The 26482-nt window shown below is 42.1% G+C and overlaps 1 protein-coding gene across 1 annotated transcript in view; it reads left to right on the top strand.

Annotated features, from left to right (window-relative positions):
• HACD2 (3-hydroxyacyl-CoA dehydratase 2) overlaps nt 1-18860 on the top strand; it is an 89949-nt gene extending 71089 nt beyond the window's left edge. Inside the window, exons 5-7 of the mRNA XM_082839604.1 lie at nt 10667-10788; nt 12849-13027; nt 17901-18860. Of these exons, the coding sequence (XP_082695730.1) occupies nt 10667-10788; nt 12849-13027; nt 17901-17983 (384 nt within the window). The 3' untranslated portion in view covers nt 17984-18860. The remainder of the gene's footprint in view (nt 1-10666; nt 10789-12848; nt 13028-17900) is intronic.
• The last annotated feature ends 7622 nt before the right edge of the window (nt 18861-26482 follow it).

Genomic DNA, 26482 nt, shown 5'->3' with positions numbered 1-26482 from the left:
GAGCTGTCTCTTAAATTATCTGCTCCTTTGCCAAATCGGTCCTTTATATGCTGTAGCTTTTTTCAGTATAACTGTATTTTCAGCATTAATATGGAGAATCAGATAACTTAATTAAAAATATATAAATGGACAAGAATACCAGTACGTTCAGTCTCCTGATAGTTGACCTGCACAGTGAATGCAGCAGGTAACTGGTCTCAGTGGGAATCTTGAAGATGACAGGGGAACCTGAAGAAATCATCCCTATCCCCCTGCTCCTGTGAAATATATATGAAGTGTATTTCTATTGCTTCTGGGAAGAGGGTTCAATAGCCTTTTTTACCTACCCATATCAAGAAGCCCTATATAGTCAAGAAGCTCTCATTTAAAAGCTGTGATGCATCGTGGATAAAATAAAGCATATTACTAAGTCGTCTGCATTTTCCAGAGAGAGGACCCTTTTCCAGTCTGAAGTGACCCTGGTGCTCTTTGGGAGCTTGTAAGACGTGACTTGATACACATGTGTGGTTGTGTGTGGAAGCATGCTGAGGGTGTGCTTGCATTTGGAAGGGAGGGAGGAGACTAATTATTAGGCTTGATGCATTAAAGACTTTTAACTTGACTTTTCTCTAAATTGCTGCCATAATCGTTTGTATTGCATCTTCTCCCCTTTACTATATTTTTCTCTGGCAAAAAAATTACCAGGATAACCCAAAATCCGATAATCATGCATCTCTTTTGCCTTCTGCATTGGTGCTGTCTTTTTAGGTCAAATTTAGGGAATCTTTTATTGAGATTACTGCTTCAGAGAAGTGTATGTTGAGAGCTTCAAGTGTAAAAACTAATCAAATTAACCAAGTTTTTATATTACTACTTAATAGTTTTTAAAACTTTGGAGTTTTTCAAATAGTCGTGTTACATTTGTGTAGCAGTTCACCATCTGTAGCAGAGCTTATCAGTTGGCACCAGATGTCTGTCCCACAGGTGGGTGTTAAAGGAAAGTTCAAGCAGAATATGATGACTAGAGGAGGGTGTACATCATCTCAGAAGAAAGGCCGAGCTCACCTCAGCTAGTGATTGGCAAATCGATCGAGTGTTATGCAGTCGCTGTTTTAAGAAAAAGCAGAAATACAGATTTTTTTTTCTAATGTGAAATCTCTAACTTAAAAAACTGGCTCAACTATTTTTTAAAGCACTGTACAAACTCAAAATATCTGTGGACCAGGATCATAGGACATTGTTTTAATATTTATGCTCCAGGAGATGGTATTCATAGCCTTTGGGGTTTTTTTTCTTTGTTTGTTTGTTTTCATTGGGGCCTTTGTTTTTATTTTCTGTCTTACTGACATTTTTGCAATTCTTAAACCATCATAGAACAAAAGAACCTTGACATTTCACAGTGTATATTGCCAATTTCGTGTACTTTTGACCATGTCAGTTACATTTCTGACAATGATCAATCCTGTCCGCTCTAGAGTGTTGGGTAGGCACTCTAGGATGATACATTTAGAGGTCTGGGGCGGACAGTGGGGTGAGTATGCCCCAGCTCTCCCTATGCGGCCACAGTAACCTACTGCTGGGAATACTGTTCTCGGGCTGTCTTGCTGTAGTTAAAGGACTGTTGCTTCGTAGAATACTCAGACTGTATTGGGTATGTATGATCAAGGTGGGACTAATTATGACCCCATTCTGATGCAGTCCTCGTGTTTGAGTTTGGTTGAAGGAAATAGTTGCATGAAAACTTTTCAGTTAATAATGTGCTCTTTGGAGGTGAGAAAATCAAACAGAACTCAGGAAGATCATTGGGAAAGGCTAGCAGCTGGTGAGATCCTTAGACCTCCCAGAGTTGGTACAGGCTAATGCCTTTAACACTTACCAACAGGAAGCAAAACAACAACAAACAAAATATCATCTTGGTAATTAATTAAGCCTAAGAGGCAGCCACCAACCTGTACTCGGTCCCAGCAGTGGCTAGCATAGATAGTAGAAACTTAATACAGATTTGTTGAATTGAATTTTTCTTTCATGGAATAATAGTAATAACTGCTGTATATTAAATGGCTAGCATTTTACTAAGCATTTGATAGGTTTTTCTGACCTCACATCAACCATGCAAAGGCAAATATTGCCTCAGTTTCCATGTGAGGAAGCTGAGGCTGGGAGAGATAAGGATATGCAGCCTGGAAGCCTGGAGGTCTGTTTAATTCAAGAGTTGCAATGATTGGAGAAGAGGCTAGTGGTAGGAACCTGCCACTCTTCCTTCATGTTTCCCAGGAAATGGGCTGAGCAGATAGTAGCATTAAAGTTGGACTAATGGGAACATATTAGCATTCAGACCTGCATGTCTGTCATAAATATAGAATTGATCATGCATTGCTTGTTTACCGCATGCTTATACATTTTTCTCATTGCATGTTCAGAAAAGTTAATTTCATGACCAAGACTTGTTTTCGTAGGCCAAAACGTTTAACTAGGCCATCATCCATATCAAAAATTAGTCCTTAGTTATTGTGTTGTAATGAAAATAATTTTTTAACCAGTTCCCTTTGTCATTATAGGTTAAGAAAAATCTATGTAGATGCACATTTTTTTCTCCTTTAAAGGGGAAGAATATTAATATATAACTTGCATTTTCCATAGAAAAGGAATATTATTTTCTGGTTTGTTTACCGTGTACCCTATCATGGATTTTTAATAAACACTAAATCATGAAGGACACTTTACACATGAAATTACCATGTGAAAAGACGCTAATCCAGACATCTTTTTTTTTAAACCACCACATGTCAATATTTATCACATTTCAACTTCTTGTCAAGGATGACATTCCTTTTAAGCAGATAACTAAGTGAGTTACATTTTTATTCAAAAAAGCTTCAGAAAGTTATGGAAAGGACCAGGATTGTCGTCAGAATTGTCCAGTGCCCCAGCCCAAACCTTCTGCTGACGTCACCATCCAGGCAGCAGCCCTGTGGCCTCACCCTCCCTGGGGAGCTGCCCTCCTCACCCAAGGCTGTTCCAACCAAGGCAGAGAACATGCAGGCCAGGCTGCAGATGGGTCAGAATACTCATTCAGTACCTTCTCTGCTCCGGTATTGTGCTAAGCACTAGGAAGCATGGGAAGGAGAAATCACAGGTGCTGCCCTTACAGGGCTTGCTCAGGAGCAGAACTGAGCAGTACGGTTGAGTGGGATAACTGACAAGGCGGGAAAGACAGGGTGCTGGCACCATGTCACGCTTCCGCTGCCCAGCTGTTTTAGCTCCTGAGGAGCTGTTCTAGTCTCCCAGGCCCTGTTGTTCCTCCTCATGGGGTGGTCTTGGGGATGCAATATGTTAATACATATAAAGCATTTAGAACAGTGCCTGGCACTTAGTAAGTGCTCAATAAATGTTAGGTACATATTAGCTATAATGTAACCTAATCTTTTCCCAAAATTATAGTGACAAATTTCTACACAACTGTGTTGAATTCTGTGTCCTGAAGCAGAGATATAATTGACTTTTAAAAGAGAGATATAATTGACTTCCCATAGGAATGAATTCTTTTATACTTACTAAAATGGTTTCACAGGTAGCTGGTGAAAATTTAGACATAATTACTTTTACCATACTTAAGGAATAATTAGCCCTACCAAATGGGAGTTATCATTATCTTAATCATCATTATTATCCTAATCTAAAGCATTTATTGAAAGTCTGATTTTGCTTCTTAAGTAAGCTAACCCCTTTTCAAAGCGAGTTTTCGGACCTGCCCTTGGGGTACTTACAGTGTAAGACAATAGTGATGTCGATACAGATTTAGGATCAGCGTTAAAGCTGTTGTTCCTTCTCAAGTGCGCTCTTATTGGTAGTCTTCGTTATAAATGTTCTTGTATCTTCTTTTATGGCTATGTAGCCCGCCTCTTCCAGCAGATTTAGCGGCTTCATATCAAAAGCAATTTATAGAAACCAGATGATATTGTTTGCTTCTAATTATGTCCCCAAAGTGGTTGCTTAGCTGTCAGGTGATATTTTAAAATAATTTCTTTAGAAGTAATTTCAAATTTACCGAAAATTTGAACTAGAACAGTGCAGAGAACTCTCATGTTTCCTTCATTCAGATTCCCCGACTACTGACATTTTACTACATTTGTTCCTGTTCCTGTCACCTGTTCCTCTATATTTATCTACCCGTTATCATTCGTTTTTTTCTGAACCTTGAGAGCAAGCTGTACATGACGTCCTGTCACCCAAGTACATGTTTCATACACTCTCCTACATCACCTGCATAACAACCCTCCAGTCTGGAAGCCAAAGCTGATACAATACTATGGTCCCATCCGCAGGCCTCATTCACATTTCACTAACTGTCTAAACTAAGTGTCCTTTTTTTCCCTTCCTGGATGGCACATATTTGCTAAGTATCTTCTATGCTTCAGGTATTGTGCTAAGCACCAGGATACACAGGGAAAGGAGAAACATGGGTGTTGCCATATGTACAGTGAGTTGTCAGATCTCTTTAGACCCCTCAGTCTAAGACTAAGAAGTCCTGATCTGTCTCTCATGTCCTTAACAGTTTTAAAGAGTATAGGCCTTAATTTCCCTAGGGTGACCCTCAGCCTAGATCCATCCAGTGTTCCCTCATAACCAGTTCAAGCCATGCATTCTTGGCAGAAATACCAGAGAAATGGTGCCATGCTCTTCTCAGGGTATCACATGAGGTGGCAGCACCATGACTATACCCATCCCACCCCTGGTGATGTTGACCTCAATCACCTGCTTCTGTTGGTGCCTGCCAGCTTTCTCCACCTTCAAGTCACCGTTTTCCCTGTTTTATTGATCAGTATTTTTCGGGAATGATTCCTGGTCTCTATCAGCCACCTCTGTGATAGCTACCAAATGGTGATTCTCTACTTATGTCATTTCTTTACCATGTATTAGTTGGCATCCTACTGTAAGGAATAGCTTTCCCTTTCTCTCATTTATTCATTTATTTATTTTATTTATATCAGTTTGGACTTGTGAATTCCTGTATAATCCAGTGGATTGTAATCTGTTATTTACTTTGATGCTAAAATTGTTTGTGATTTGGTCAGTGGGAACCCTTTCTTCTTGTCCTTTTGACTTGTCTTCATCATTGTTTGAGCATTTCCTTACTTTCTGATAAAAAGATTTCCAGAATCATCTTGTACTTCCCCTGCCCCAGCCCTGGAATCAGCCATTATGCCAAGGAGCCTGGTTCCTTTTAGTGGAGGATGGTATATTTAGGAACCAAGATCTGGTAGTTTTGAGGTGCTCCTCGCTACTGGGATGTTATTGCTTCTTGGTCCTCTCAGTAGAGAAAGCTACTATATACATATATGTATCAATACATCTATATGCGTATATACTCATACACATGTATATCTAAAAGTATTTACATCGCTGTATGTGTATATGTGTATACACACACACACACACACACACACACACACGCACACGCACACATAAAATCATGAGCTCATACCGATTCCTCCAATTACAATTCAACATCTTGGTGTTCTTTCTAGCGTCTCCCTTCCATGTTTGTAAATACCTATTCCAACAGTGAGAAGTCCATTTTTTAATATATTGATTTATTTGCTCAGTTTACTTATTTACAACATGTCACTGATTTTCCAACCATACTAGCCATCTCTTACACCTGCCATCTCTATGCCTCTCCCTCACCTCCCCATCCTCAATTGCAAGAGAGATGTTCTCCCCACAGCAACAGGGGAGTGTGTGTGTATGTCTAAAGCCCAAGAAGACAAGTCAGAACTGTTCAGAGTTTTGGGACAAGACATGGATTCAACTTCTGTAAACCTCACTTTCCTCATCTGTAAAATGGGGGTTCGAAGAGGTAATATATGTTAGAAAGTGTTTGGCAGGTAGTATGAGTTCAGTAACTATTAGGTATAATTATTTTTACTGCTATTGTGATCATAATTATTAAAAAGAGGTTTTCCCCCTCAAATTAAAAATGGGCAAAAGACATTTCTCAAAAGAAGATACACATATGACCAACAAGCACATGAAAAAATGCTCAACATCTCTAGTCACTAGGGAAATGCATATCAAAACCACGACGAGATGCCACTTCATACTCATTAGGATGCTACTGTCAGGAAGAAAAAAGGAAAATAACAAGTGTTGGTGAAGATGTGAAGAAATTGGAATCTTTTTGCACAGTTGGTAGGAATGTAAAATGGTGCAGCCAATGTGGAAAACAGTTTGGTAGTTCCTCAAAAAGCTAAACATTGAATTACCATATGATCTAACAATTCCACTCCTAGGTATACCCAAAAGAATTGAAAACAGGTACTCAAATAGATATTTGTACACCCATGTCCACAGCAGCATTATTCCGATAGCCAGAAGGTGGAAGCAATGCAAATGTTCGTCAGTAGTTGAATCAGTAAACAAAATGTGGTATTTACATACAATGTAATATTCAACCTTTAACAGGAGGGAAATTCTGATGCGTGCTACAACATGGATAAACCTTGAAAACGTTATGCTAAATGAAAGAAGCCACACACAGAAGGACACATATTGCATGATTCCATTTAATTGAGGTACCTAGAATGAGCAAGTTCTTTTTTTTTTTTTAATTGAAGTATAGTTGATTTACAGTGTTGTGAAATGAGTAAGTCCTTAAAGACTAAAAGTAGAGTGGTGGTTACCAAGGGCTGGAGGGAGGGAGAAATGGAGAGAGATTATTTAATGGGTACAGAGTTTGTTTGGGATGATGAAAAAGTTTGGAAATGGATGGTGGTGATAGTTGCACAGCATGGTGAATGTACTTAATGCCACTGAAATATACACTTAAAAATGATTAAAATGGTAAATTTTAAGTTATATATATTTTATCACAAACATAAGGAGATTACTAAGATTTTAAGATGACATAACATGAAAAACTTGCCTATATGTATTCTTTTAAGACTACATCCTTTTTCCATAGCGTCCATTGGTTATAGATATATTGCCTCCCTCACCCCCCAGCAAAACACAACACATACACACACACACACACACACACACACACACACACACACACGCGCGCGCGCGGGCAGAGTCTGCCAAAGGAAGGCTGAAGAATGATATTTGTAGAGGTTAACAGACAGGGAAAGTTGGGGGAGTCAAATGAATCTAAAACAGGGTTGACTTGTGGGCTACATGTAGCCTGCAATTTGTGATGGTTTTTACATTTTTAAAAGGGTGTAAAAAAACAACAAAAAAGAATACCTGACTAAGGCCGCATGTGGCACAGAGCCTAAAATACTTGCTGTTTAGCCCTTTTCAGGAAAAGTTTGCCAACACCTGGTCTGAAACGACGCTTTGGACTGAATTGTGTCCCCCAAAATTCATACGTGGAAACCCTAAGTCCCCCAGTGTTATGGTATTTGGGGGGGGCGCGTTTGGTAGGTGGTTAGGATTAGATGAGGTCGTGAGGGTGGGATCTTCACGATGAGATTCATGCCTCTAAGGCACTAATATCCTTGCATATGATACCTTTTACATATTTTTAGAGAGAACTTCCCTCTCTCTCTCACGTTCCTCACAAGGAAGCAAACATGCTGGCACCCTGAGCTCGGACTTCTAAAACTGCGAGAAAATACATTTCTGCTGTTTGAGCCACCTAGACTATGGTATTTTATTATGGCAACCAGAGGAGACTGAGATAAACATACTGTTCACAGTTCTGCCAAGAAGAGACTCTGGTTCTCACCTCCGAGATTTTACCAAAATCTGTTCTCTTCACAAATGAAAAAGGTATCAAGAAGAGGAAAGAACACCTACCAGAGAAAGCATGATCAGGGGATTTCTTTGAAATAACCAGAGTGGTAAGCAGTAGGTTCCAAAATGCTAAGAAGAATAGGGTTTCTACAATAGCGATTTTCTTATGTGGCACCAGCTGTTTTTCTTTGAATGTAATAAAAATGACAGCTTTTCATATACTGATGCTCCCTGAGCCTTTTCAAGCAAACAGGTGATGCTATTTGTTTGTGAAGGGTTTTCTCTTGCACCCATTTGTTTCTCCAGCTTGAATTTCTTTGTAAACTCCCTTGGCTAAATTACACAAGCCACCCACTCCCCACACCTCCTCTCCCTTTGTAGAGCAGGGGGCTGAAACCTGCTGTCTACGGTGTGGAGGGTCCAACACGCAGCTCACCGCACCATGCAAAGGAAGGTTTCCTGGCCAGCCAGGCTGCCCCCGGTCCATTCCCCCGTGTGTGCCATAATTGTGAACATGCAGCTTTGAAACATGGCTTCAAGACATTTTTGGTCAACCTAGCCCAAACCTGCTCATTGATCTTCCTGGTTTTAACTCATTCCATTCTACCCCTATTTTGTGTTATTGGATAGTTATCTGCAAATTAGATAAGCTTGATCTCTGACTTTATGTGAGCCCCTCCCTAATAACATGTTGTACTTCCTATTGATCTGAAGATATCATTTGTACAGAATGATCATTTTCCCCATCCTTAGTCTTTTTAAAATTGTGACATGGTCTTCACAGCTGGATTCTGGGAACAGACAGTTTTCACATTCATCCTGAGTCTGAGTTTGTTACAGTTCTTTTGTTTATAGTCTAATGGGGCGGTGGGACAGTGAATCAAATAACCTGCAGGCTGGATCAGAGTGGGAGGCCGGGGGTGGGGGTGGGGTTCTTTGTTTGCTTTTCCCTTATTTGAAGGCCTCTAAGACTCCCTAGAAACTAATATCAGGTATCAAAAAGCAGGCCACTGATTATGATTGAATTGTTTTGCTTTACCAATATCTGTTGAGCTCCTACTTGAGAAAATCACAAAGTGCTTTTGGGAATCAAAAATGAATAAAACAAGCTCCCTGCTTTCAAGACGATTACAATGCAAAATATTAGAAGAACTTCTTGTTTAACCCAAAGGTCTTTAAGGAAGGCTTCAGCCCATAGCTGTAAAAACATATCTCCTTAAGATGAGGAGGATTACAAAGTCTATCAAAAAGCAAAGTGTGCCCTGAAATTATATTTTAGTATAGATGGGTTTTAAGCAAGGATTTGGGGACAGACTGAAAAATGAAACATGAAAGCTTTAGAGGGGTTTAGCTTTTGCTTTACTTTGGCTAATATAAGAGTGCCAGGAAAACAAAAAGTACCCTTGCTCTTGACAGTATAAAATTCTTATTATTTTTAGAGGGTAGTAACTATGGATTTATGAAATTCTTTGTGAGAGCAATTTAGTTAATAGGTATGTAAATGACTACTTATTTCATTGTGTAGGTGGATCACTCCATGTACACTTTCTGAGGAAGAATATAAGTGCTAAATTAACATTGCAAATGCAGAGAAGCAAAAGTTAAGGTTAGAATGCCATACCTTTGTTGTATTAGATGTTAGGAGTAAGACAGAGACGATCCATCTTGTAATTGAAATTTGTTTGATTTCCTCAGTGGAATTTCTTATTCACATTCAACTCTCTAACTGCTCTTTTCGGATGTAAGAAAATATAAGTGAATTGGTGTGCAAGGTTGTTTCTTATTATCGGTTTCCAAGTGCCAAGGATCATCATAACCTAGCTGAGGTGGGAAGAGGGGGTGCTGAAAGTTAATACCACGGTAATAAATTTTCATGCAAGATTTACAGTCTAAGGCATCTAGTGAGAACATCCCCTAAAAAACATACATAAGGAGCTCTGTTTAAAGTATATTGTTTTGGGGACTTCCCTGGTGGTCCAGTGGTTAAGACTCCACACTCCCAATGCAGGGGGCCCGGGCTCAATCCCTGATCGGGGAACTAAGATGCCACATGCCACAACTACTGAGCCCATGCACTCTACAGCCCGTGCACCACAACTAGAGAAGCCCACACACCACAGCGAAGACCCAGCGTGCCAAAATAAATTAATTGATTAATAAATTAATTTTTTTTTAAGTTAAAAAAAAAGTATATATTTTTTTCAGCATGAAAACAACTTCAGAGGAGGCTAAGTATTCCAAAGCTCTTCTGGCTTTAGCCACCTCCTGTGATCAGCATGGAAGCTTCTGTAATCCTTGAGTTAAACCAGGCCTCATGGGGGGGGCGGGCAGAAGTCACCAGTGGGAGAGAGTATATGGGCCCTGCCTCGTAGCTGGTCTCCAGCCTCCCTCACGTGAATTCATCCTGCCCAGGGAATTAGCTTCAGTTGTGTTTTAATCATTATATTGCCCTTCTTTGAAACTTCCTTGGATTCCAAGTTGTCATGCAAATCAAATTAAAATTCTTGTTAATGGAACCCAAGGTTTCCACCAGTTCACCCTTCTGCCATCTTACCGAACCATTCTTGGCTCCTACTAACGCCAGTTCACATTCTGCACATCAGGTCAGCAAACGAACATGCAGAAACTCACTCATCGTGTGTTTCTCCCTGTGGGCTACAGCTCATATAATTTCCCCTCCCTGTCTCTCTTACTCATCAGTAAGCCGCATTCCTTCTCACTTGGCTCTACGCAATTGTTGTCATAGGCATGCACGTGTTCCTTTATGTGGTAAGCTCTTTCTGTGCTGTGCTATGGCCATTGAGAATAAAGACCAGGGGCTGTGTGGACTTCTTCAACCCACCAGCTCTGTAAGGGGGGTGAGGGACTCGGCTCCCCACGTGGTGAGTGCTTCTTTGTTAAGATGTTTTATGTGTTTGCTTTTGCTTTTGTCTTCCTTTTCCTACAGGTACAGAGTGAAGACAGTGTCCTCCTGTTTGTTATTGCCTGGACAATCACAGAAATTATCCGTTACTCCTTTTATACATTCAGTCTATTAAACCATCTGCCGTACCTCATCAAATGGGCCAGGTAAAGAAGTACAGGGAATGAAGACTAACTTTTGAAGTGATCTATCACTGTATTTTTCCTTTATTGCCTAAATACTATTTTTTATTTCTAAAAATAAAATTGTGAGAATTCCCTGGTGGTTCAGTGGTTAGGACTTGGTCCTTTCACTGCTGTGGGCCTGGGTTTGATCCCTGGTCGGGGAACTAGGATCCTGCAACCTCCGCGGCGTGGCCAATAAATAAATAAGTAAATAAATACGAAATTGTGTGAGACGGGTTAGGTAGAAATCTGATCTGTAGATTTCATCAGAATAAGTGACTGTACATAACTTTGATTAATAGAAACACTTTAAAATTTTTTATCTCTACTTATTTCCTTGGGATCAATTCTTTTCAGTTAAATTATTCAAAAGAGCTTTGATATACCATCCATTTTTTGTCCATAGAAAATTTTACTGATGAGCTTCTGCCATTTTGATGGATTTTGGACCAAGTCCAATTCTTGTCTCAAGTTTGCCAACAAGATAACTCTTAAATTACTTTTTAATTAATAACAAATGTTACATGGCAGTTTTAGCATATTATCAGTTTAGTTTGCTTTGATTATTTTTAGCAGTAATATTTGTTATGAATTGTGTAAAAGGCTGATAGTTCATCTAATTATCTGAACTAATGTGTGACACAGTTGTGAGCAGTTTTCTGAGTTAGAAATGACTACAGGAAGGAGTGACAAAGCCAAAGGATCAAAATTGTCCTTGGGGGGCTTCCCTGGTGGCGCAGTGGCTGAGAGTCCGCCTGCCAATGCAGGGGACACGGGTTCGTGCCCCGGTCCGGGAGGATCCCACATGCCGCGGAGCGGCTGGGCCCATGAGCCATGGCCGCTGAGCCTGCGCGTCCGGAGCCTGTGCTCCGCAACGATGGTTCCTAGACAATTTATGAGTCTAGTGATTAAACAGAGACATAAACCAAATATCTCCAACATTTCAAGCATGTGAACTTCTCCTTTTTCTTTTCTTTTTTTTCAATAAACATTTGTATTAGGAAAATGGGGAAAATATAGCAGTTTCTAACCACGCTGGGCAGACTTGTGAAAGCTGTCTATCCTGGTTATAGGGAAAGTTTATTGACCAAACCCTGATTTTACAATTAGAGAAAGATTCTTTTGCCCATTGTCGTCTGTGGCCCATGGAAGAGTCTTCCTTTTCCACCGTCCTCCTCAGCGCGGCTGCAGGTAGCAGTGGAGAACATGTCTTTCTTTTGTCACAGATTCCTCAGCACGATTCCTGCACCTGGACACTGAGAGCCCAGTGTTTATTGTCAGCCACAAACAGCCAAAGGCTTTTTAGAATCTGAGCTGATGATTTCTTTAGCAATACTTACACCTCAGAATGGCTTCCCGTTAGTTCCATAGGATGAACCTCTCTGAATTGTTTTTGAAACCTGAGGAACTCCTTTTTTTAAAGTGAAAAAAATTGTGTGGAGTCACCCATGTGATAGTAGTTGTAGTTTTTTTGACTGGAAAATTATGTGATGACTAAAGGCTTATCATAAAAATTTTTAATGTCTTTTAAAATTAGGATATATTTTATTTTTCACAGTAGCACGTACAGACATTTGAAAAGTTGTAGCAGTATACACACGTTGGATGTGCTGTTTTTTTTCAGTCCACAGACCGGACTTTGGTGTAGATTGTAGGGATTCCTGGACACCATGCTCCGACACCTTCCCCGCCAAACTCACCCCCACCCCACGAGGCAGGACCCTTCAGTATAAACCATGACTCAGTGCCCCTACTTCACCAATATTTGGCATCATCTCAATTATTTTAGGGAGTTGTTTTGAAGAGTTGTTTATTTAGGCCAAATTTTGAGGCTGACCAAACACATTTTTTTAGAACATTCAGAAGCATACTTGCTTTGGCCCTTTTCAAAAACTGGCTTGTAAAACCTGAATTTAAGCAGTGGGTAAACAGGGAAATGTATAAACGATAGCTTTCTACCAAGTAATCAGTATTGGTGGGGGTGCATCTTTCTACTAAAGCTGGCTTCGAACCTCAGTGATGAATGTTTTGTTTTGTTTTAGGTACACGCTTTTCATTGTGCTGTACCCAATGGGAGTGTCAGGAGAATTGCTCACAATATATGCCGCTTTGCCCTTTGTCAGACAGTCTGGCCTATACTCCATCAGTTTACCTAACAAATACAATTTCTCTTTTGACTATTACGCGTTCCTAATTCTGATAATGATCTCCTACATTCCAAGTAAGTAGATGTTTATGCATATATTTATTTATGTTTCAGAAATTGGCTCAAGAATAACTAGAGTGAAATGCCTTTGGTTGTTTTTATACCGTAAATCTAATTTATTGGGAACGCTTTGGTTTTTGTTGAATGCCGACTGTCAGAGGGAATTTTCTCTGGTAGTAATTGAATAAAGATGAACCCTTCTCAATACAGCTGCCAAAATGCAGTCCTTTTCAGTGTGTGTTTTAAACAGTGAATTCCAGGATAGGTTAACTGTCTATTGGAGGAGAGTACTGAGTGGAAAGCCATTAAAGACCTTACCTTGAGTTTTTCTGTCTCTTGAGAACTGCTTGTTGTAGTATTTGAAAAACACTGTAAAGAGATTTTTACACTTTTACTGTATCAAAATAGACAGTTACTTCACTTTTAAGGAATTGATAGTTAACTAGAAACAAATAAAATAAAAAGATTAATTTATTTTTTCTATATTTCTTACTTTCTTGTTTGGAAATAAACAGAGCCATCTGAATAGGACATAGTGTTATCTTCAGGATGGTTTCCAATTATTTTAATAATTCTGAAGGTTTAAATATATGGATAATCAAACATGTCTATCAGCACATGAACAGAGAGAAAAGGCCATGTTTGAGGCTTCTCTGAAATGAGTCACGTTTGCTGAGGAAGAGTTGTTTACTCCTTTTCTCAAATTCTGATGTTCAGTTGCAATCCTATGATTGATTTCCACATATCCAAAAGGATCTTGTTTTACCCAAGGACACGTAAAGTTAATGTTTCTTCTCATTTAGCTACTTCCATAGGCATTGTGACTCTGACTCTTATTTTAGTCTGTGAGAGAGATGCTATGTTCTCCCCTAAACCTCAGGTTGAATTCAGACTGGAGGGTTGGATTTTTCTTCAGCCCACAGCATCAACTGAGTGAATCATCCTAACAGTCATAGGTGACATGTTTGTGTCCCCCTGTGGAAAACTGCATTTCATGCATTGTGAGAAAAAAAGCCCACCCCGATTTCATGTGAACGTTTATCTTGGGGAAGTTCTTGGATGCAGTTCTGCTACATGACTCATTTTCTACTCTTATTAATGATCAAGTCCTCCTCTCTTGGTGCTAGAACCATGGTGGCTAAAGGCCATCTCTCTTCCAATGTGAAAGGTAGCTGATTTTCAAAGAAAAGATAAATATGGAAGAGTGTAAAAATTTAAGTAATAAAAATTAACTTAGAGCTTTTCACCTTTCTAATTTTGTTCCCCTAGAGTTTCGTTTCCAGTCTCTAGAGCAACAGTTCCTAATTGCAGTTTTGCCACACCCAGGCTAACACATATCCCAGCGAGCACCACAGGATTCATTTAAATTCAGCATAAGTCTTTGAATGGCGATAGATGCTGTATTGGGTAACTGGGAGAGGGGCAAGGAGAATATCATGAAATCAAACCAATAACAAGGTGCTGCGTCATTGTCAGAAATCTGGGGCCCCTACCTCAGAGTTGCTGCAAGGCTTTCTGTCTGTGGAAGAGGAGGAGGGGCTCTGTTCCAGGAGCAGTTCTCCGGGGCAGCCCGTGTCTGTCTGCACCTCGGAGTCTTCTTTGTGCTCTGGTGGGCAAGCAGTGCTGCCCAGCCTTTTGCTTCTGCCTGCTGACCTCTCAGCGTAGCGAAGGGGCCTGGTCAAGCACAGGAGGATAGGATGATAAGATTCCTGAAGGAAAACAAGCCCAGTTCTCTGGGATTGTCCTTCTTGGCCTGAAAAGAGAGAAAACACAGACCTTAGAGCCAGCTGTCTTACAGGGAGTAGGGCAGCGCTCTCCTCTCAACAGACGTCTGCTTTTACCTTAGTCCTTCCCCCTTCTTCCATTCTCAGCCTCTTTTTGATAAGAGAACTTGGCTTGGTTAAAAGCTGTATTCTTTCATTTCTAAGGCAGCTTAACTCTTGTAGAGCAAGGACAGGGATTAAAAGGTTCCCTCCAAATCCCTAACTCCCCACCCCGGTCAGGATGGTCATGCAGGCCATATTTGTGTCTGCTGGCACTCACTATGCTTCTGGCCTGAGCCAATGGCCCTGAATGTTTTCAGTTGTTTAGGTTGTTAATACTGAGACCAGTTTGTACAGTTCATTCCAGCCAGCTGCACATTTCCAACTTTCCAAAACTTGGTATTTATGAGAAGAAAATGCAGAGTTAGGAGAGGTTGCTGTTGATAATGCAGCTTTCTTTACCAAATTTGGTTTCCTTTCTACAACTTACGTTTCTTTTAACCCTCTTTAATGGGGAGTTAATGATATACCTATCTTACATAAAGCAGCACCTCTTCATTATGGTCCTGACCTGCTGTTGCATTGGTGCACACATAGCCCGTATTGTGTGTGGCCCATGAGCCGCAGCCATGGGAGTTTTCTCATATCGAGGTGCTTTGGAGTCCCTTGCAAGATGCTCTTTTCCTCCTCTGCTGCAGATGCAGTATGAGTATGTACAGTATCCACAGGACTCAGTAGACATCTAAGTCCTGTTTATATCACCTCCCCCCATCCTTGTGCAAATTGGTGAAAGTTAGCTATAGGGGTGTTAGCTATAGCCTTAAAAAGGCTGTAGAAAGTTAGCTATAGCCTTAAAAAAAAGGCTGAGAGAAATGAGAAACAATGAGTAGGGTGAGGGCGCCAAGAAGCAGGGCACTCTCCACGTTGTCAGTAACCATAACCGCACCTCTGATTTTTAGAGGAACAGAAGAAACTTGCCCCAAGCAGAGCATTTCCAGTTGCTCTCAGCCTTCAAGTCTTAAGAGAGCCCATTTCCTTACAGGAAGGTGGGTCCAGTGACACGCACGGCTCCCTACCCCGACTCCGACACACCAAGCCAGACACACATAACGTGCACAGCCGCCATCTCCACCCTCCATGTCCTGAGCTGTAAGAGCAGAGGGTAGACTTCTAAATGGCCTGTTGGCAGGTCGAGATTTTCAGTGTAGTTAAAAGCAGTAGCCATGCATCTGGAATTGTTTCAGCCACTGTAGTTGGATTCAGTGTGAACTTGTGGGTAATTGAGATGGAGACAGTGTCACCCAAGTTCTGGTCACCAGGGAGTCACTCTCAGAGCAGTAGAGAATTTCCAACCCAAGTACCCCCATTCTCCTGGCCTCCCCCACACATTCCTTTCTCTTGGGCACTGAGAAACCTCTGGAAGATGTAAAAAAATGAAAGGGCCATATCGGCTCTCCAGTTCTGACCCCGACCCTCTGTAGCCAGCAGGCCCTTGCCTGGGGGATGAAGAAGGTGTACTTGGCCGTCTTGCTGCCACTAAGGGCCTAATGAATGGCTTCTGGATCGCTGTCCTCCCTCAGAGCCTGTGGGGCTACAGCCACCTTATGAGTGGCGTAATAACAAATGCAGCCAGTGGAAAAGTCCTTGGTGTACTTTGCCTCAAAGTTTCCCTTTACTAAAGTAGGTCTGTAGAAATGTGACTGGCCACACATTTTCAAATGATTACAATTAGCATTCCTTATGGTTTAATTATATCTTTACTTCCAGTTTTTAGATTATAGAGCTTGTCAAATTTTCTGGCTTTCCTACCAAAATAGTTCTCTCACTGTTGAATTTTATGCACAAGCTGGGTCTTTTCTGTGAATAACTTCCTGCCTGCAAATAGTGAGTGGAGTGGATGGCAGCCCAGTTCGGCACTGGGGCCTCCTCTGCAGTTTGTCAGATCTGTGTGCACACACCCACTGATGTCTTGGAGTACTTTGGGAGGATCATTTGACATTTGGCCAACTTGGAATCCATTTAAAAAGGAAGAAACTGTGAGAGGAGAGTTGGCAGTAGTAGAAATTACCTCCCCCAAAACACAGGTTACTGTCTAAAAAATAGAGATTGGAGCGGTTGGGAAGGGAAGGAGGGATAGTGTACATCCAAGACCATCTCACTGGAGTTTTTCACATGGCTTTTGAACCCCCAGTTTACAGTAACCTTGTGAAGGTCAGGTAGTTTAAACTGGCATTTCCCAGCAGGGACACTATAAGCATTTGGGATGACACAGTTCTTAGTCATGGGGGACTGTCATACTTTGTGGATTTTGGCATTCCTGGCCCCTTGTGCTGAATGCCAGTAATCTACCCCCTTCAATACTCTCCCCCCACACCCGCATTTCTAAAGACTGCCTAGGGAGGCAGGACCACCCTATTCATTTGAGAACCAGTCCTTTTTAAAGTAATCTATTAAATGACCAAGAACAGAATCTCCGGTGCCTGAGGGCTTGCTTTTCATATGGACTTTTTCCTCATCCAGACCTCGCTCAGTGGTGTTCAGATCAAATGTCACAGCGTTCCTCCCCCTCTTCAGTCTTCCCACTCAAAGAACAGCCTTTCTCTGGAAGTACTTTCAGGAGATCCTCCCTGATGACAGTGCAGTAACAGAGAGGCCGAGACTAAGAGTCAGGAGCCCCGAGCCTGGTCCTGACTCTGTCAGTGATTTGCCGTGAGACCCCAGGCACGCTCCCACCCTCTCTGGGGCTTGAGTTCCTCCTCTGTGAACAGGAATAATAACTCCATCACTAGAATTCTTCCCCTAGTTGTTGGGGAATCAGAGAATAAATGTGAAGATAATATGAGAGAGTGTAGAGAGTATCATTTGGTGGCTCTGTGGCATCTTGATTGGTAATGGTAATGTCAGTAGTGTCTGTCATTCCAGTCCACACTACCCTTCCCCCTCGGCTAAAGCGGGAGTCAGTCCCTCTGTGTTTTTCCTCTCTCTCCAAGCCCACTTTGTTACCTTCCTTAGTTGCTGAAAGAGAAAGTGGTCAGAGAGTCAGAGAGGACCTCAAGTCCGTGTGCTTTACATAGAACATGTGATTTTAAATCATCTCCTTAATGAATTCTTTCTTTTCTTTCCAGTTTTTCCCCAGTTATACTTCCACATGATACACCAGAGAAGAAAGGTCCTTTCTCATACTGAAGAACACAAGAAATTTGAATAATTCCTGCTTCCTGCACACCCCCAGAAACAAACTTTCCAATGACAAAAGATGCTGCAGACTTTTTCTGTTCCCAGTACGTTTCATAGAAAATAAGTAAGAACTTTTTTTAAAATACTAAAAAAAACCAAAACAAAACAAAAACCAAAATCCAGTGTCACGTGGGCCTGGGATTTTATAAAAAACAAAACAAAAGCTGTTACGTAAAACATCCTTGCTGGTCCATCTCAGCATGTTCTTTCCACCAGAAGTTCCCAGTACTTATGATGGCGCTGGAAAGGGATTTGGCGTTTTTTATCCTCCTGTTTCCTTCATGTGTCTGATAAATAAAGATCTGTAATACTAAATACTTGAGCGTTACAGTCTGAGTAATGAAGTTGTGCCCGCTCAGTGCCCAGCTTGCAGCAGCTATGTTTCAGTCTGCAGTGTGTTTAGCATTCCCTCTCAAAGTGCTTGACTGCATGCTGGAAGCCATTTGTCCTCTGGAATGCTCTGAAGTTATGGCTGGGACCTTCCCCCCTATCTAGTGAATGACTTATACAATGTATATATGTCTGTGAAACTTTGGAGTAGTGCCTATAATCAGAAAACAGCTAGAACCCTTTTGTTTGTTTTCAGTCGAGTCATTACTGCCTGCCATTACGAAGTGTGCCTGAATTTAATAAGTATGTGTATACTGTAGAGAAGCTACTTTATCTGGGGCTCAGCCTCAACCATATTTTAACAAAATGACAGTTCTCAGAAAGGGAAAGCTCAGTCACTAGTCAGCGACAAGTACCTTTCACAGTACCATTCTCAGAACACCCTTGAGCAAGGTGTTTGCCAAGAGCAATTCTTACTTAGGGACCTGACGCCAGTCTAGTCGCACAGGAGTAAAGAATCCATTAACGAAAGCACACGGAAGGCGTTACTCTAAAAATGGAGTCTGGAAGAACAGTCAGGAATGGGTTCATATGCCCTTATTATTTTACCTTCACATTTTCATTCATCTCTTCTGTTTGGATACTTTTCCTAATTATGGTCCTGTGTAATTCCCACCAAGTTGTAAGTCCAGAGGCAGTGAAATGTTCCAGTTGGGCAGTCATGAGCTAAAAGTAGTATTGTCCCCACATTTTGGATCAGCCAAGAAATACTTTGGACATATGGACATTGTCTAATTAACATCATGTCGCCATACTTTAATTGCTAAACTGTGCATTTAAGGCTCTTCAAGAAAGGGTTGGATAAAAATGTAAAGCCCAAGTTTAGATGTGCATTAGATTTTAAACACAGAATGTTCTTTGTGCAAACTTCACCCCCGTTTTTTTTAATTGGTTGATCTGTAAAAGTCTAGCTTACTGACTGATTATCAATTAAAATATAATTGCTAATATTAGAAGTGTCGTAATGGAAAACTAATTTTTAAATGCTTATTTTCATAGAAGCTTGAAAATTAAGATGAAAATGAGAAGAAAATATGCAGCCTATAATTTAATGCAGGTAGATGTGTAATAAATTATTTTTGAATTAAACATTAAAAATTCTGCTTCTTAAAGTTAGCACTCTTAACTTGGGCGTGTTGAGATTAGAATCTATTCTTGTATTTGATAAACAAAATATGTGGGAAAGATTATTTTTCATGCTTTTTCTTTTTATTTTTCCAAAAATGTATTTCTACTATAAAATAGAATCAATTTGGGTTATATTAGCCTTATTATTAATTTGAGTAAGATTTTTTTCATTTGTTTTTGGAATAGTTGTAGAAGATGGGATGAGAAATGTAGGTTTTCCAGGATTGCTGGCTTGGGGGTTTTATTCGGGCCTCTCTGTTATAATTTGTCACTATGAAAAACAGCCTGTCACAAATAGTGGTTATGCATCAAATTGAACTTTGGCAACAAGAACGCAGCGAACAACTCCCTTCTCAAAAAGGGTCTCAACCCCAGTGTGCATTTTTGTCCATCAACATTTGAAATGCTCGTTGAAGATAAGTAAGCCATGCCACCGTGTCCTTCAGTCACCTCTCTCAGTAACTGGTTTCTTTATCTCTAACATGAATTCATTTCTCTTTGGAAGTGGTGGTGTTCTCTTATGAATTGAGAACATCTAACCCCACCAGATGTCACATCTTCTTATAAAGTGTGAATGAGGAAGGTGGTGTTTTGGTGGGTATTTTGTCAGACTTACCGTTTTCATTTCAGGGCACAGTCAAAGGCATCAACTGCCCAGCCCCCCACCTGATTGGGTGTTTCAGATCCCCCACTTCGGGTACCACCTTCTGGCAGAAAATTCTTTGAGGTACGCAGTAGTGCTTTGTAGACACGAGCTGCTAATCCGCATCTTGCTGTGTTCTATTTGCTAAGGTTGGGTTCATTCATTTAACACGTACTGACTATCATCAAAGGCACCATGGAGAGTTAGTCATGGAATAAAGCACATCCTTCCTGATGAAAACGTTCCTCTGGAGCAAACTTCTGACAGGAAGGGTTTAGACAATGTAGCCGTTAAGGCACGTGAAGAGATTGTGCCCTCACTTCCACTCATGTTTCTGGTTATTTGTTTATAATAAAAGGTTGGCATTGATGTGGTACAACCTGCAAACTATTTTCAATTCTGAGTTTCAGATAAAACGTTATAAGACAATATCAGTACATAATGCTCCTTTGAAATTTGGGTAAAAAATTATACAACCGTATATATAGTCATTTTTATATTTTTTCTATGTTGGGAAAACCAAAACTGTAATTTTATAAGTCTTTGATTCACTAAAATTATATAATTTAAATGTATTTTTTGTATATTTAGAAATAAGGAGTTCAAAGACTATGCTTAACTTTCTATGCATGCATTTGGAAGCTGTTTTTACCTGATAATGTAGTAATAAGTTGTATTCATAAAATACTGATCTGTGTTGCATTTCAAAATAAACTGGTGTGTGCTCTGCCTGGATTTGAAATACTGACCAGTGAGTCTAGTGATTTTTCACACTGAATTGGCCTGAGAATGGTGTTGTAGGATTACGGAAGAGTTACAGTTCTGTTAACGGATTCCAGCTCTTTCTTTACAGTTTTAAAATCTATTTCTGCTATTCACTAATGGTTCTACACTTACAGGAAAAATAAACAGATTATATTAAGAGGTTTCCAAAAAGTCATTCTTCCTACCAGTCAGTCTTCAAGCTTACCAAGCCAGTCTCCAACCTGGCTGCAGAAGGACAAGACAGATTCCTCATATAGGTGACCAAGAAAAATAAAAAATTAATCAGTAAAAGATTGAGGGCCCTTTTCTTACAATGTGTGTGTGTGTGTTTTAATCTAACTTTCCTAATGTAAGTGGAGAGGGGAAATACTGTTGCCCAGCAATGTTCATCTTATAATGAAAACCAGTACTTGGTCAAGTGGTTGAGTACCTCCTCCTGAAAAAAAAAACCAGTACTTGGTCAAGTGGTTGAGTACCTCCTCCTGAAAACAACTCCAAATACAGAGCAATCCTGGGCACTACTCTACACACTGACGTCCACAGTAACAAGTGGGCAGAAAGACACTGAGAAGGGTACTCGGCTCAGCCACTTCTGACCTGCTAGTACTAGACCCTAGATTTCCTCACCTCAAAATGAAAGTGCTGATCCGTCCCTGTGCCGGTCGCTTTCTAGTTATTTCTCTGGGTGATCTCAGGGTGCCTCCAGCAGGGACATGCCCCCTCCTGAGTCTGCCAGGTTTTTCTCAGAGTTGCCACCGTTGTCCAGGACCGTGGTCTTTGTTCCAAAGAGGAACATTTTCTTTCTGAACGCTGTCTGGTCACAGACATTACCAGCACAGTGGTTAGGACCACCTCTCTCCTCACATAGAGTTTAATCTGCTTCGGAGACAGGCTTTCATTTATGAAAAGAAAGAAAATTATTTCAACTGAAATTGAAGAACGGAGGTAAAGTTAATAGTAGAGGCTACACAGAAAACACGACCTTTCAGTCTTAGGGTGGTGATGGGAAACCAGCCAGGGCTTTGTAATTTGTCATTGTCGTATTTTATGGCAATTATGTGTACTGTGTTAGCATAAGCCCCAGCCTGAGGAATTACCATTGGTATAATTAAGAGACCTACTGTTACACACAGCGTTCCGAAAATACTGCTGTGTTGTTCTGTTCCCTTTAACAAGAATGAAGACTAGCTTTGCAATTCCTCATTTTTTTTTTTAATCCCAGCACTACAAATAGACTGGTTCGTTGTTATACAGTTTAGTGGTGAAGAAACTGTTCTAAACAACTATTAGCAAAAATAGCCACACCTATTAGCATTCCCCTGCCGGCAACTGGGAACCAGAGTTAGAAGAGAGAGCTGTCTGGGGTTATTTTTGACCAACACTTTTACTTAACATGTGAGAAAGTAATCTTTTTTTTTTTTTTTTTCAAATTTAGAGAGATACCCCGATACCCCTTATTGTTATAGGGGTAGGTCTCATTACCAAAAATAATCTTTTTTTCCCATAAAAAGGCAATTCACCTTAAAAGTCACTTGATGAGCAAAAGTAAAATGTGAGAGGCGGTGTACTTAAGCACCTAGTACCCATTTCATAAATCTGCTTATGTTTGGAAATTGTGTTTTCCGTTCCCTAATTCCAGAACATGGACTTATTACAACGGCAGTGCTTCCACATCTATCTTTGACTTTCGTGGATGCAATCCAGATGCATTTCCAGATGCTGGACTTGGTTAAAACCCAAAGGCGATTTCCGCCTCCGTGTTGTCGTAGCCGGGCTGTCCCGCTGGGGGGCAGCACCTCACAAGCGATCCGGGGCCTTGGGAGTCAAAGGCGTTTGGAACACAGCTTCGGTCCAAGGGCGCGGAAGGGGCAGAAAGGCGCACTATAGCAAATTAGTCACAGATTTCTCTTGTCCATATAAATTAAAGGCAGCCCGATCTTAAAGCATATTCTGGAGGGGTACAGGAAATAACACTTTTTAGAGCCAAAAAACCCAGCCTGGATGCGTGCTTTGAGGCTCCAGCTATTCTCTTCCGCCTTGGGAGACCTCCCCGGCTGGGACCCTGCAGGCTGCCTGGCTTTGAAATGAGAGATTTTGGAGCTGGTCGTAAAGCAGGTGTTAGTGCTCCCGTTTAATGGAGAGCCTGCTTGTTAATCTTTGAAACGTTCAGGAAGGTCAGTTCCCACTCTTCTGTCTCTGGATATTTTTGGAGGGTGGCCGGGGCCATGAAAAAATGTCAGGCCACCTTATAAGGCCGTGTCTGGCCCCGAGAATGCTTGTCTGCAGCATGTCCAGTACACTCTGTGGGTGTGAGTTAACTTGACTCTTGGACTGTGAGTTTTCTCATAGATTTAAAATACTTCTATTCATGCCATGGATTATTGGCTCTTTAACAGGCTTAAAGTCTTCCTCAGGAGCTGTTTAAATGACACCGATTTGGGACATACCAAGGGCATGATAACCAAGGGCATACGTAATGCCTCTACAACCACACTAGTTGACTGTGCCAGGGCAGACAGGGATAGTCTTACAGCAGGTGGTTTATTTAGCCAATGTATGTCAAAGTGAAAGCCACAGAATATTAGTTATGAGGGCATGGGCGTATGGATATGCTGGGGGGAGCGGTTCTGTAGTTTAAGTTGAAACAAAGTTTTCTCTCCTGCTGTGCTTTTCAGCTCTTTTTGCACCTGAATCAGTTTGTGACTCTCCAAGAGATGGGGTGCTACTGCAGGCTTTTCGAAAGCTATTTTCAGTCTTTATCCTTGAAACATCTTCAGGGCTCTACTCCTTGAACACCATGAAAAATACTAATCTGTTACCAGCTTTCCCCATCAGAGGATGTTAACATGTCCTGGGGGCCACAGAAAAAGAGATGCACGAGGGCTTAGCCTGGGATCTGGGAAGATTTTCCTTGTTTTTTGTTTTTAATAAACCACCATCTCAAATAGGTAATGAATTACACATGAGATTGAGAACCCAGGTGTCAGCAACCCTGGATGGAGTCTACCATTTGCTACTTTCTGGTGCGTCTAAAGGGAGCCTACCGGTGGATGTGAACTTATCTGTCTGAGAAGACCCAGCTGGGACCAACAGCCCCAAATTGGATCAGCCAACTGCCTCTCCCCCTGTGCCTACACCCCAGTTTAAGTGCCCGCTGTCAGGCCGTTACTCAGGCTCATGTCCTCTTTGAGGCTCCTGGTGTCAGGAAATCGTCTCCCTGACTTTACCCTCATTCCTGAACGTCACCAGGTGACGGCTGCTTTGTCCTGGTGTGCCCTGTTATCGGACAAGGCCTTAGAGTTCCTTTCGCTCTGGGTGGCATCCTCCCCACGTCAGCTCACCACCTAGATGCTTGGGAGCCAGAGAAGCCATCACTCTCTGTGCAGAGGAAACTGAGGCTCTGAGAGGGCACGTGACTTCTCCAGGGCCACGTAGTGAGACAGCTGGGACCAGTTCTCTGCTCCCCCACCCCCGCCAGGGCAGCTCCGGGGCTATGCCCTGCCCTCTGCTGCTCACACCCATCCATGGCTTTCTGAAGCTTCCAGCTCTCTCACTGTTCCCCATCTCTCCCTGTTCCCCAATCTCTCTTGCCCATGACCCCTCAGGCTTCCCATCAGACTCTCCTGCCAGACTCCACCATTCTTCTCACTGTTATCAGAACCCCCGTGCCCCTCTGCCCTCCCACTGCACCCTCTTGGCAAAACCCTGAGCTGGGATCATCCAGCTGCTACCCTTCGCTGTGCCTCACCCTTGGGGCTGCCTGGCTGGCACTGCCCATGATTCCCTTTAGACTCCATCCTCCTTAAACCTCTGACTCATTCCCAGCCCAGGATAACACTCCGAATTTCAGAGAAATGTGCCATCAGGTAGCAATTCCTTCAACTTTCTATCACCACGTCTATAGACTTACCTATACTGAGCATACCCTTTTCTTTTCCTCCTGTTAGAATGGAAGGGGTGACCTTCTGTCCAAAGTTAATCCCCTCCTTGTGTTCTAGATGCTTCCACCACACACACACATACACACACACACACACACACACACACACACACACACACACACACACACTTAGGGATCTCACTCCAGCCATCCCATCCTCTCTGTACTTCCTCTTTGCCGTCTCTTCCCATGGAGTGCCTCCCCATCTTGGCTCTGACCCCAGCCCTCCACCTTCTCTCCTCCTGTTCTCTCCTCTGCTTCTCACCTCCCACTCTTCCCGTCGCACCCAGCCTGGCTCTTCCTATCATGCCACCGACACGGCTCTGTTCCAGGTCACTAGTGACCTCCTTGTTATGAAATCCAGTGTATGCTTTGTGGTCCTTGTCGTACGGTTGAAATTGGGGTACTACCTGCTGGATGTTAGAAATAATGATATGGTTTTGGAGTAGACTGGGGGCCCCAGCAATGCCCAGTCCTGGCCCAGAACTCTCATTTTTTCTCCATGCATCTCTAATGAAGGTGTATGTGAAAAAAACAAGGGGGAACCAGCCAACAAAATGTGTAATGGTTAACTGTGGCTTGAGCCCCAGGGGAGCATTCTGGTAAGCTCCTCATAGAACACTCATGCTTCCTAAACCAGTAAGAGGAAGTAGCTCAGACTAAAGGCAATCGTGAGACCTGCTCAGCTTACCTCTCACCCTGTTGTTCATAGGTCCTACCACTGTGATAGAAAGGCTGACCCAACACACTACCATCTCCAGGGAAGAAGTACTCACAGATGGAGTGCCTGTGCCACCATGCTTGGCTCCAGGCTGGCCTGGGCTGGGAAGGACAGGAAAGCATCCAGGGAGAAAGAGCAGATTTGGCTCTGCGCACCACCTAATGGCTAGAAGAGCCAGAAGAGAGACCCGCACTCCTGTACACCAACCTCCTAATGATGCCCATTGACTCCACTCCCTCTCACTAGCAGATGGAGCTCCATCAGAATCTCGAAACTGAGCACAAAGATTAGCATTCCTCTTCCTTGGGAAGGAGCCAAGACATGCTGGGGAGAATGAAGAGGGATCTTGGAATGCCTCCCAGGAAGCCAACATGGTTCTCGAAATGATCTTTGCTCTGGACAGCCCGCTCCTCTGGTTTCCTCCTGCCTCCTTGACCAAATTTGCTCAAGTCTCTGCCAAAACCCCCTGACTCACAGGTTGAGTGCATCAAGGATCGCCCAGGGTACTTGACAAAATCAGATTCCTGGCTCCCTCAGAGCTCCTGAATCTGAATCACTGGAGATAGAGACTGGGGCTGTATTTTCACCCAAGCTCCCGGGGGATTCTGGTCCAGGGGCTTACTCTGAAGAACGTTGCCTTCAGGGCTCCTGACCCTGAAGGTTCCATCCTAACTCCTTACTTCAAATCTGAGGCCCCTGATCACCAGCCCCCGGAGCAGATTTGGCCCTTGAACATGTTCTCTTTGGCCCACATTACTTTTTTTTTTTTTTTTTTTTGCGGTACGCGGGCCTCTCACTGCTGTGGCCTCTCCTGTTGCGGAGCACAGGCTCCGGACGCACAGGCCCAGCGGCCATGGCTCACGGGCTCAGCCGCTCCGCGGCA

Source organism: Leucopleurus acutus (assembly GCF_964270905.1).
Source record: "Leucopleurus acutus genome assembly, chromosome: 5".
NCBI classification, from domain to species: domain Eukaryota; kingdom Metazoa; phylum Chordata; class Mammalia; order Artiodactyla; family Delphinidae; genus Leucopleurus; species Leucopleurus acutus.
This window is presented reverse-complemented; position numbering and strand designations above follow the sequence as displayed.